This window comes from Saccopteryx bilineata, chromosome 4 (genome assembly GCF_036850765.1).
Source record: "Saccopteryx bilineata isolate mSacBil1 chromosome 4, mSacBil1_pri_phased_curated, whole genome shotgun sequence".
Taxonomy (NCBI): domain Eukaryota; kingdom Metazoa; phylum Chordata; class Mammalia; order Chiroptera; family Emballonuridae; genus Saccopteryx; species Saccopteryx bilineata.
Window position 1 is genome coordinate 12,254,208 of NC_089493.1, and position 12,874 is coordinate 12,267,081.

Genomic DNA, 12,874 nt, shown 5'->3' on the forward strand with positions numbered 1-12,874 from the left:
CGGGGGCCGGATAAATGGCTTCAGGGGGCCGCATGTGGCCCGCGGGCCGTAGTTTGGGGACCCCTGAATTAGTGTGTGTTTGTGCCATGAAAAAAAAAAGGTTGAAAATCATTGCTAGAGGTTGGCAAACTTTTTCTGTGAAGTATTAGACAGTAAATATTTTTAGATTTGCAGACCATATAGTCTCAATTTTAACTGCTCATCTCTGTTATAATATGTGAACAATTGAGTGTGGCTCCGTTCCAATAAAACTTGATTTACAAAAACAGGTGATAGGCCTGATTTGCCCATTGGCTGTGGTTTGTTGCTTCTTTCTCAGTGTTTAAAAGTTGAAAATAACGTACATTTTACCTTCATTAGTTTTAACTTCTAATCTCTAAAATGAAAAAATAGACTTGCTGTAAATATTAGCAATTTTGTTGAGATTTTTTAATAATTTAAGAAGGATTAGAAATATCTAAAAAATATCTGAGGATTATTATTCTCTTGAGTATGGCATTTAATAAAATTCTCTTTAGGTATTAAAATGCGAGAATTTTTTAAAGTTAACGTGCAAATTAATTTTTCTTTCAGCACATGATTTTGATAAAAGATCAGCTATCAAAACAGCAAAGTGAGGGTGATAGCATCATCAGTAAACTGAAAAAAGATCTAAATGATGAAAAAAAGAGAGTTCATCAACTTGAAGATGATCAAATGAACATTACTAAAGAGTTAGATGTGCAAAAAGAAAAGTTAATTCAAAGTGAACTGGTCCTAAGTGACTTGCATTTAACCAAGCAAGAGCTAGAGGGTAAAATAGAAGATTTAGTAGATCAACTAAATAAGTCACAAAACAACAATTTAATTATTCAGAAGGAGAACTTTGAACTTAAGGAACATATTAAACGGAAGGAGGAAGAACTTTCTAGTGTCAGGTGTGAGTTCACTCAGCCTCTTAAGCAGGACTCTAACAGTAATTTTAAGGATGACTTGCTTAAAGAAAGAGAAGCTGACATCAGAAACTTAGAGCAGAATCTTTCAGAAGTAGAACAGCTCAATGCAAATTTAAAGAAAGCTGCTTTTGATCTCAAGTTGGAAAATGAAAAGTTGGTTTTAGCATGTGAAGAGGTAAGACATCAGTTGGAAGAATCTATTGCTGGTAACCATCAGATTTCTCTAGAAAAAGACACTATTTTGGAGGCTTTGAAAATGGAGAAAGCACAGTTAGAAGCAGAATTGCACCGAGCTGAAAAAAGGCTGTTGGAAGAAGCAGGCAGATATGAGCAAGCCATTGAAGAGCTGTCACATGCGCAGGATTCGAGTGCCTCTGCTCTACAGCTGGAGCGGGAGCATTTGCTTAAACTCAGCCAGGAGAAAGACTTTGAAATAGCAGGACTCAGAAGGAATATTGAGCAGATAGATAGGGATCATAAAGAGACTAAGACAATTTTGTCGTCTAGTCTAGAAGAGCGAAAGCAATTGACACAACTTATGAACGAGAAAGAACTTTTTATCAAAAAACTGCAAGAGAGAAGTTCAGAGCTCCAAGAGGAATTAGATAAATCTACTGAGGCCTTGAGAAGAAATGAAATTTTGAAGCAAACCATAGAAGAGAAAGACAAAAGCCTAGGGTCCATGAAAGAGGAGAACAGCCATCTGAAAGAAGAGCTGGAGCGACTCAGGGACCAACAGAGTCGAGCTGCACCTGCGGCCGAGCCCAGAACCCTCGACTGTGTTTCAGAACTGGAATCCGAGGTATCTCAGCTGAATATAATCAAGGACGATCTTGAAGAGAAAATAAAACATCACCAAAAGATGATTGAAGATCAAAACCAGAGTAAAATGCAGCTACTTCAGTCCTTACAGGAGCAGAAGAAGGAAATGGATGAGTGTAAGTATCAGCACGAGCAAATGAATGCCATGCACACCCAGCTTCTTTTAGAGAAAGATGAGGAAATTAAGACTTTGCAAAAAACAATTGAAGAAATCAAGACCCAGCTGCATGAAGAAAGGCAGGATATTCCAACAGAGAATTCTGATATTTTTCAAGAAACAAAAGTTCAGAGCCTTACCATAGAAAACGGCAGTGAAAAGCATGATTTATCTAAAGCTGAAACTGAAAGATTAGTAAAAGGAATAAAAGAACGAGAGTTAGAGATTAAACTTCTAAATGAAAAGAATATATCTTTAACTAAACAGATTGATCAGCTCTCCAAGGATGAGGTTGGTAAACTAACTCAGATTATCCAGCAGAAAGATTTGGAGATACAGGCCCTTCACGCTAGAATTTCCTCGGGTTCCTACACCCAGGATATCGTCTACCTTCAACAACAGCTGCAGGCCTTTGCTATGGAAAGAGAAAAAATGTTAGCTGTTCTGAATGAGAAGACAAGGGAAAACAGCCATCTAAAAGCGGAATATCACAAAATGATGGATATCGTTGCCGCCAAAGAAGCAGCCCTCATTAAGCTGCAAGAGGAAAATAAGAGATTGTCCACTACATTTGAAAGTAGTGGCCAAGATATGTTTCGAGAAACGGTTCAGAATTTATCGCGTATCATTCGAGAAAAAGACATTGAAATAGATGCACTAAGTCAGAAATGTCAGACCTTATTGACGGTTTTACAAACATCCAGCGCTGGTAGTGAGGTCGGAGGGGTTAATAGTAATCAGTTTGAAGAGCTTCTACAGGAACGTGATAAATTAAAACAACAAGTAAAGAAAATGGAAGAGTGGAAACAGCAGGTGATGACGACAGTCCAAAATATGCAGCATGAATCAGCCCAGCTTCAGGAAGAACTTCATCAACTTCAGGCACAAGTTTTGGTTGACAGTGATAATAATTCCAAATTACAAGTGGACTATACTGGACTGATCCAAAGTTATGAACAGAATGAAACCAAACTCAGAAGTTTTGGGCAGGAATTAGCACAAGTGCAGCACAGCATAGGGCAGCTTTGCAATACCAAAGATCTTCTTTTAGGAAAACTTGATATTATTTCACCCCAGTTCTCTTCTGGATCATCGGCAACTTCCCAGGCAGCTGAGTCTCCCAGAAGGGCTAAGTCTGAAACATCGAAGGAATCTTCTCAGCAAGAGATAGAAGAGATAAGGAAGTTGCTGCAGGAAAAAGAGGCAACGATTCGAACTCTCCAGGAAAATAATCACAGACTGTCTGATTCAGTTGCTGCCACCTCAGAGCTAGGGAGAAAAGAACACGAACAAACGGATTCAGAAATGAGGCAGCTGAAGGAGAAACAAGATGTCTTGCAAAAGTCGCTTAGGGAGAAAGACCTCTTAATCAAAGCCAAGAGTGATCAGTTACTTTCTTTAAATGAAAATTTCACTAACAAGCTCAATGAAAATGAACTTTTGAGGCAGGCAGTAACAAACTTAAAAGAGAGAGTATTAAATTTAGAACTGGACATTTGTAAATTAAAAGAGGAAAATGAAAAAATAGTAGAAACAACCAGGGAAAAAGAAACAGAATATCAAGCCTTACAAGAAACTAATATGAAGTTTTCTATGATGCTACAAGAAAAAGAGTTTGAGTGCCATTCTATGAAGGAGAAGGCTCTTGCTTTTGAGCAACTACTGAAAGAAAAAGAGGTATGTGTGTTATGTATGGAGGGAAGTTGGGGTGGAGGACGTTTTTTAGTGTTACTTTATTGCTATTATCTTTGAAGGGGAATATGAATTTGTTAATTTAGAAATATTTGTTTCAAGGTATTCTACTGTAAACAAATATTCTTCAGAAGCATCTGGAAGTTTCTTCCCCATATTACTATTTCCAAATAAATTTTTAAGTTTTTATTGATTTTGAAAGGGAGAGATAGGAAGGGGAAGAGAGAGACAGAGGAGAGAGAATGAGAAGCATCAACTTGTAGTTGCTTCACTTTAGTTGTTCATTGATTGCTTCTGTACGTGCCCTGACTAGGGGGCTGAAACCAAGCCAGTGACGCCTTGCTCAAGCCAGCGAGCAGCCTTGGAATCATGTCAATGATCTCATGATCAGGCCAGTGACCCTGTGCTCATGCAGGCCAGCCCATGCTCAAGCTGGTGACCTTGGGGTTTCAAACTGGGGCCTCAGCATTGTGGGTCATCACTCTTACCCACTGTGCCACCACCACTCAGGTTAATCTTTTGCAATATGTTAAGGGGAAAAAGTATAGTAGTAATTCATATTTTTCTTAAAAAATAGAAATGTGTTATGAGAAATTTGAAGTCAGCACAATTTAATTTTAAGCATATTTCAGTAGCTGCTAGTAATGATGAACATTTTAGAGATTTTTATGTATAATGAGAAGCTCTGAAATACAAGCTACATCTTTGACTATGCAGTAAGAAATACATTTTACCTTGTGACATAGTAAACAGTGTGTGTGTGTGATCAAACTGGAAAGTTTCAGGAATCAGAAATTACCCTTGCTGTATGTGATGCTGTATTTAAAAAAAAGTGCTGGTTGATCCATTAAGTTGATTTTTTTTAATTTTTAAATTTTTTTTTTTTTTTTTTCTGAAGTTGGAAATGGGGAGGCAGTCAGACAGACTCCCACATGCACCCAACCGGGATCCGCCCAGCATGCCCACCAGGGGGCGATGCTCTGCCCATCCGGGGCGTTGCTCTGTTGCAACCAGAGCCATTCTAGTGCCTGAGGCTGAACCATAGAGCCATCCTCAGTGCCGGGCCAACTTTGCTCCAATGGAGCCTTGGCTGCTGAAGGGAAAGAGAGAGACAGAGAGGAAGGAGCAGGGGAGGGGTAGAGAAGCAGATGGGCGCTTCTCCTGTGTGTCCTGGCTGGGAATCGAACCTGGTACTCCTGCACACCAGGCCGACGCTCTACCACTGAGCCAACCAGCCAGGGCTCCATTAAATTGATTTTTATGAATCACTTTGTCACAACCCGGTATTTAAAAATGTTAGCCATGAGTCATGCTTCTCACATGGTAGACTCGGTGAATATTCTAATCCTAGCTCTGTCCCTGGTGTGATTTGGAATGTGGTTTGACCTCATTGGTTTGTTCATTCAGTAATAAAATGGAAGGTTGTAGTAGTTATATATATATATAAAGTATCAGTAGTTTTGGATGTATTTAAATTTTTGCATGCAGTTGATTTTAATTTTAATAATATATTGAAGATCTTCTAGTACATCATACTATGACAGATTCTGTGTAGGGCTTATTGGTAGTACGCATTACTCTGATTTCTATACTCCTATTAGTGGAAGTTTGGCAAAGAAAGGAGATTATTCAGTAAGTGCTTTTTTGAGCATTTACATGCTGTCAGGCACAAGATACAGAATGATCTAACTTTTGTCTATTAAGTTCTCTCAGAGTCTTAGATTAAAGTTTGGGAATGTTGCGTGTAGTTTCCACTTTGGTAAGAAAAGTTTTATATTTTATTTTCCGCTTCTTTGCCCTCTGATTAGGTACATTGATAGTGTTGAGGTGTTCTCCCTCACTGTGACTGTTTAGCTTCTTGTGAGACTGGTCTGTAATTGGTACGAACGGACTCTTAGAGGGCAGAAGCTTTCTTTTGCTCACTAACCAAAATTGAGTGTAGTGTCTTAGGGCTGTCAGATTATAATGGAGGAATGTATAACACAATAAAGTGTACTTTTTATTTTTTGAGAGGCAGAGAGAGAGATACCAATTTGTTGTTCCACTTATTTATGCTTTCATTGGTTGATTCTTGTCTGTGCCCTGACCAGGGATCAAACCAGCATCCTTTGTGTATCAGGATGACACTCTAATCAACCGAACTACCCAGCCAGGGACTGAAGTGTTCTTTTTTAATACATTTTTTTCCTTTTGTGGTTTTAGCATCTTGTATGATTTAGTTCTGTTTCATTGACATTTCTACATCTAAAGTGTACAACTTTAAGACTCACCTACCTTTTGGGAAGCTCCGAAAATTAAGTTGTACTTAAGTATTATATTCCTTGGAGGTGATCGGCATCAATTAATTGTTTCTAATACTCTATATAATTGAAGAGAACCTTTATTATATTTTCTGTTATATTTTGAATATAATAACATCTCTAGTTTTAGGGAGAAAGGGATTTTCTCAATAGGAGATTTTCAACTCTTTAGTTTCTCAACCATTGGTTCCTTCTCTGTAATATGAAAAACACTAACTGAAAAACTGGAGTACTTGGGAACTATCACCCTCACTATCTTGGAGGGGATGTTGATATAAAAGGAACAGATAGTTTTAGGTGTTGGCTTAGATAATTTATATTGGGGGACATATTATATGTTAAAGAAATGGAAAGTTTACATGAAAATTTTGTGGGCTAGGTGGAAGGGGCACAGATGGAGAAAATGGGGACAAGTAGAGTTGGCTTGGGGCAGTAGGCTCGTGATGCAGCGTGCAGATGATCTTTTATTGAGTTGTACCCTTGAAACCTGTACCCCAATAAATTCAATAAAAATACATTAAATAAAATAATACCTAACTATAAATATTTCATAAGATATGCATATTTAAACAGGCTATAAATAGCTTGTCACATTTTTGTCCTTTTTAGAATTTCAGCTATCACCTTAATTGCATAGCCCTATTTTTGCAATGGTTATCTTTTTTCTGCTGTTGTTAATATATTGTTCTTGTGCGGAATGCAGTCAGGAATAAATGTTCACAACCATCTAGCAAGATACCGTTACAGACTTGCTTTCATTCACTAAATTGTTGTCAAAATACTTTTAAAATAGACCATGCATGTGGAATGACTTCCCTGGCTCTTCTCTGTCAGCATCCTGACACTTTCTCCCATAATTGTGAATGCGGATGAATGGGGACACGCATGCGCGCACATAGACACACCTTTTTGAGGGATTTGGTATTTGTGAACACTTGATTAGGGGCGAGTTGAAGGGATTGTGTCTTTTGAGTTCTTCTTAAATATTTTCAATAAACTTCAAGAATTGTGTTAGATTATTAGAAAAGTTACAAAGAGAGTATAGAGTTTCCCATATACCTCATACCCAGTGTCCCTTATTTTTAGCACCTTACATTACTCTGGTATACTTGTAACAACTAGTGAACCAATACTGATACATTAATGTTAACTAAAGTTCATACTCTTGAGTTTCCTTACTTGTTTACCTAATGTTCTCCTGATCCAGGATGCCGTCCAGGAAATCATGCTGTATTTAGTTGTCATGAGTCCTTAGGCTCCTTTAGACTCTGACAGTTTCTCACGCTTTCCTCTTTTCATAATCTTGGCACCTATATTTGGCACATAATCTTGGCAACTATATTTTAAAATTAATTAATGAAGAAATGTGTTTTTATTTAAAGCTAAAGCTATTTCTTTCCTAAAGGACGAGACTGGGGAGTTAAATCAGCTTTTAAATACAGTCAGGTCGATGCAGGAGAAGACAGTTACATTTCAGCAGGAGAGAGATCAGGTCCTGCTGGCGCTGAAACAGAAACAGATGGAGAACACTGCCGTCCACAATGAGGTATGCTCTCCCTCTAAGCAGGTTGGGAGCCGAGCCTGAGCTCACCGACTAGGAGGTAAAAAGCTGGAGAGATGATCATTTAAAATGAATTTCTCTCAGGGGTGGTTTTTCCTTAGGCTTCCTTTAATGTGCCGTGGTAGACTTGGGATCTAACAGAATGTGTTTTATTTCATTTTTCAAAAGTGGAAGTGATGTCTTAATTATTTCATACACATGAAACTATATCTTGATTTTTTAAAAATAAGTGAAAACCATGGCGTATCTTGGATATAAGAAAAAGTTCCCACAGCTAAAATATGTAAAAACTGAGATTTACTGCAAAAGTGGTGTGTGACAAAAAGCCTAGTCCTCTGGATGATCCCCTTGTCCGCTGTAGCCACAGGAATGAGTCTTACAAAGTAGACCTTCTAAATGAGTGTCCAGGGTTGTTTCAGGAGACTTTTTCCCAAGCATAAATACATCTTGCATTGTGAGAAATTAGTATACAATTAATATACTATTAATACACTATACTTCAGTAATGGGAAGAATTTGATAACAATTAATGGCTTGGGGGGACTGGAAGGAACATTTTATAGACGAAAAATAAATGTCCTCTGTCTAGGTTCAACTTTTACGAGACAAAGAATTACGCCTAAATCAGGAGCTAGAGAGATTGCGTACCCATCTTTTAGAAACGGAAGATTCTTATACCCGGGAAGCTTTGGCTGCAGAAGACAGAGAGGCTAAACTGAGAAAGAAAGTCACAGCCTTGGAGGAAAAGCTACTGTCATCCTCCAGTGCAATGGAAAATGCAAGGTAACACTCCTTTTTTTTTTTTTTTTTTCTTTTACAGAGACAGAGAGAGAGATAGACAGGGGCAGAGAGATGAGAAGTATCAATCATCAGTTTTTTCTTTGTGACACCTTAGTTGTTCATTGATTGCTTTCTCATATGTACCTTGACCATGGGCCTTCAGCAGACCGAGTAACCCCTTGCTCGATCCAGCGACCTCGGAGTCTCGAACCTGGGTCCTTCCTCATCCCAGTCTGACGCTCTATCTACTGCGCCACCGCCTGGTCAGGCGATAACACTCCCTTTTTAAAGTACTAATTGATCACTTCTTGAGTATAAGACTCAATAAGCATTCTCCATATTGTACCCCATTTTAAGCTCACAAAATGTATTAACTGTGGCCCTGGCCAGTTGGCTCAGTGGTAGAGCGTCGGCCTGGCGTGCAGAAGTCCTGGGTTCGATTCCTGGCCAGGGCACATAGGAGAAGCGCCTATCTGCTTCTCCACCCATCCCCCTCTCCTTCCTCTCTGTCTCTCTCTTCCCCTCCCGCAGCCCAGGCTCCATTGGAGCAAAGATGGCCCGGGCGCTGGGGATGGCTTCGTGGCCTCTGCCTCAGGCGCTAGAATGGCTCTGGACGCGACAGAGCGACACCCCGATGGGCAGAGCATCACCTCCTGGTGGGCGTGCCGGGTGGATCCTGGTTGGCCGCGTGCGGGTGTCTGTCTAACTGTCTCCCCGTTTCCAGCTTCAGAATAGTACAAAAAAAAAAAGAAAAAAAAAAAGAAAAAAAATGTATTAACTGTTTTACAGGTGAAGAAACTTAAAGCAGTTCAGTAACCTTCCTGAGGTCAGGCACACAGAGTGTGAGGGTGTTTCATGCTCAGGTCTAACTTAACAGATCTGGCATTTAAAGTGAGGTTTCTCTAAATCAACCATTAACCCTAGATAATTAATTGCTTCTCTTCATTTTAGGAGTTTAGACTTAAATCCCAATTGATTTCATTAGCTTTTCAGACTCCCCCAGAACTAATTCAGTTAAATCTGTGTGATTTTATTTTTTAATCAAGTGAGCTAAGGTTGAACAAGGCTTGGCTCTAAGAGGGGAGAGTAAGGGAAGTGGCAAGGTGAAGACCTAGGTCAGTGTGCGGTCACTCTTGGTTTATTAGAATTTTGAGTAACTACGTCCCTACTTTTATACATTTACATTTTATTTCTCTCACTAGAATGTCTTCTTATTACAAAACATTTTATTTTTCACTTTGGGAAAACCACATAAACCAAAGTAACATAAAGCCACAGTCCCACCCATCCAGAAGTAATCTTTTTGTGTGTGTGTGCCTTTATATGCTTCTACATATTTGTGTATATATTATATATTTTTTAAAGCGAATTAAGGTCATATATTCATACTGTTTTGTAACCTGCTTCTGTTACTTAATATGAGTATCAGTACACGTTAAGCCATATGTTTCTGCAATATTATTTTATGGTGAAATAGTGTACCATTACTTGGATTGCCATAATTTCTTTCATCCAGTCACTTATTATTGTACCTGTAGAGTTTTCAACTTTAAAACTTTTGAAATGTACTGCTAAATAATCTTACAGAAAAAGCATGTCTATTTTTATTTCCATTAGTGATATGCATATCTTCTTATTTACATTTCTACCATGTGTGATGCTGAAGGAGAAATAAGGAGATAGTCGATATAGCTGTTTGTAAAGAGGTCATGGGCCAGTAGGGACAATATTTCTGAGGTGAACTCCTCCCTCAATTGGTAGGGTATATTATTACGCCTTCAGACTCAGGAGAACTTTTTCAAATGAGAATGAGAATATTGGATGATCGTTTGTGTATGTGTTTTACAGTAGCCAAAATGCTGAACATCCTCAGGCAATGAAATTGATCATTTCTTTCCATTTTAAGGCCCTTATTTTCTCTAATTAAAACAGTCTAGTCTGCCCCCTTTCACTTACCCTTCATAATAGTTGCCGGAATCACTTTCATTAAGTAGAGGTGTGATCTTAAAACTCCTTTTCTCACAACCAGGGTCGTAACAACTTGGTTCCAGGCTGTCTCTCACCTTGGCCTTACTTCACACCAGCATTCACATCCAGCCAAACTGGATTAGGCAGTTCTTCAGATACAGCTACTAGTTTTTCTTTTCTTTTCTTTCTTTCTTTCTTTCTTTCTTTCTTTCTTTCTTTCTTTCTTTCTTTCTTTCTTTCTTTCTTTCTTTCTTCTTTTTTTTTGGTGACAGAGACAGAGAGAGTCAGAGAGAAGGACAGATAGGGACAGACAGGAAGGGAGAGAAATGAGAAACATCAATTCCTCATTGTGGCTCCTTAGTTGTTCATTGATTGCTTTCTCATATGTGCCTTGACCAGGGGGCTCCTGCTGAGTGAGTGACCCCTTGCTCAAGCCACCGCCTTAGGCTCAAGCTGGTGAGCCTTGCTCAAACCATATGAGCCCGTGCTCAAGCTGGCAACCTCGGGGTCTCGAACTGGGCCCTCCACGTCCCAGTCCGACGCTCTATCCACTGCACCACTGCCTGGTCAGGCACAACTACTAGTTTTTTATTTCTTCTACTTTTTCATTTCATATTTTCTTCCTGAGAGTGGGTCTGATCCCTAACAGTTTTTTTTGTTAATCCCACCTATTCTTCAAATGGCATTTCCTTCATATAAAATGCTTTATTTAGTACCACACTCCTCAAATCCAAAATCAAACTCTGGTATGATACTTTTTCCTTTGAACCTGCATAATATTTTGAGCCTTTGATAGGGCACTTCTGTTTTAAGTTAGGGGCCAACTCACTCCAATCGAGCCATGGCTGCAAGGGAGAGAGAAGTGTGAGGGGGAGGGATGGAGAAGCAGATGGGTGCCTCTCCTGTGTGCCCTGACTGGGAATCGAACCTTGGACTTCCACATGCTGGGCCAACACTCTACCACTGAGCCAACTGGCCAGGGCCAAATTTAACTGGTTATTAAAAACCCAGGAAAGACTATTGCAATGTTGTGTATGTAATAATTGTATATTAAGGAAGTATATCAATGACATAAGCCTGGTTAGGTGCTATATAATCTCTTAGGGAACTCTGATTTATCTTTTGGGGCAGTGTAGGAGTTGTTTAATGTATGCAGAAAGATGATGGTAAAAGATAATTAACCAGTAATCAGAGCAGTTAATCAGTGGGTTAACCTTCACCATGATTTCTTGTATTAAAAGCAAGGAGTGTCAGAATTCATTGCTTATTGAGTGGAAGCTGGACAGAATGACTTCCAAGGTCCCTTACAACTACAATTTTTGGATAAATTACATCTTAGAGTTTTAGCCTAGAAACATGAAAATTGCAGGATATTTGTGTGTTTTTCTTATGGTGACATTTCTTGTTTAGCCCAATGCTGTCTTTAAACCGACTGCCAGTCAGAGTCACTTTCAAGGAAAGGATAGTTGGTTTCACAAAAACAGAGAACAAAGGTCAGAGGCACTCCAAGTCTCTTTGTAATCTGCCTTGAATTTAATGCAATAAAATGTGGGGAAGATCAAATTTATGGAGACAGAATGTGGAATTATGGTGGCTGGGGCAAGGGGAGTTACTGTTTAATGGGCGTGGTGTTTTGACTGGGGAAGATGAAAAGAGTTCTGGAGATGGATGGTGATGGTTGTGCAGAAGGTGAATGTACTTAGTGCCACAGAACTCGACGCTTAAAAATGATTGGAGTGCTTAGTATTATGTATACTTTACTGCAATAAAAAAAAAAGTAGGGAAGTGACTTCATCTTTTAAAAGTTATCTAAATACTGTGAAATCTAATTTGCATTTAATCCAGTAAATTATAGAGATGTTTCATCTTGTTAAAAATACCTAAACAGAAGCAGTTTGACTTTTATTCTTTTTGTTTAAAGCCATCAAGCCAATTTGCAGGTGGAATCATTGCAGGAACAATTGAATGTAGTCTCCAGTCAAAGGGATGTAAGTACCCTGCAGCTTTCTATGGCTCGGGAACAAGTAAAGCAGTACGCGCTGTCCCTCTCCAACCTGCAGATGGTGCTAGAGCATTTCCAACAAGGTAAGTGGGCCGGTTGGTCTCAGTGAGGGAAAGTCTGCCCAGTCCCTGGGAGTTCCGGCTTATTTCAGCGCTGCTTTAGATGAGGCGTGGGGGTATGGATGTCTTTGAAAGGTTACCCACCCCTAGCGGGAAAGAGAAATAGCCACCAACACGTTAATTTAGACTGCTTTTACAATTAAGACAAGAGAACATAAACTAAATAAAGTAATTATTAAAAATTTGTTTTAGTATCATATGACCAGTTAAAGTCGGGGAATGAAAAGAGTGATATAGAAAGGGTGATCGTGGGATGAAGAGGGGGAGACAAAGGAAGAGAGAGGCATGTGTAGAAAAGACGGTTAGGTTTTGAGGTATCAGTTGGCGGTTGAACCCACTTCCAATAGTTAATTATCAGTAACTGCTGTCCTTTGAAATCTTCATGAACCTATTCTTAGCTCTTCATCTACATTTTGAAGTAACTGTTTTCTAGTCCAGGTGGGAAACAAGTTTAGGGGAGACAGCAACCAGAGCAGTTTCACCCTGATAGCCAAATGTGCTTTCTCACATCTACCCCTCAGATTTACCCCCTTTAGAT

At 39.2% G+C, this 12,874-nt stretch overlaps 1 protein-coding gene across 1 annotated transcript in view; it reads left to right on the forward strand.

The window, feature by feature from the left end:
• Positions 1-12,874, forward strand: part of TRIP11 (thyroid hormone receptor interactor 11) — an 82,699-nt gene that overhangs the window by 41,460 nt on the left and 28,365 nt on the right. Inside the window, exons 11-14 of the mRNA XM_066277441.1 lie at positions 574-3,591; positions 7,312-7,452; positions 8,057-8,250; positions 12,137-12,300. Of these exons, the coding sequence (XP_066133538.1) occupies positions 574-3,591; positions 7,312-7,452; positions 8,057-8,250; positions 12,137-12,300 (3,517 nt within the window). The remainder of the gene's footprint in view (positions 1-573; positions 3,592-7,311; positions 7,453-8,056; positions 8,251-12,136; positions 12,301-12,874) is intronic.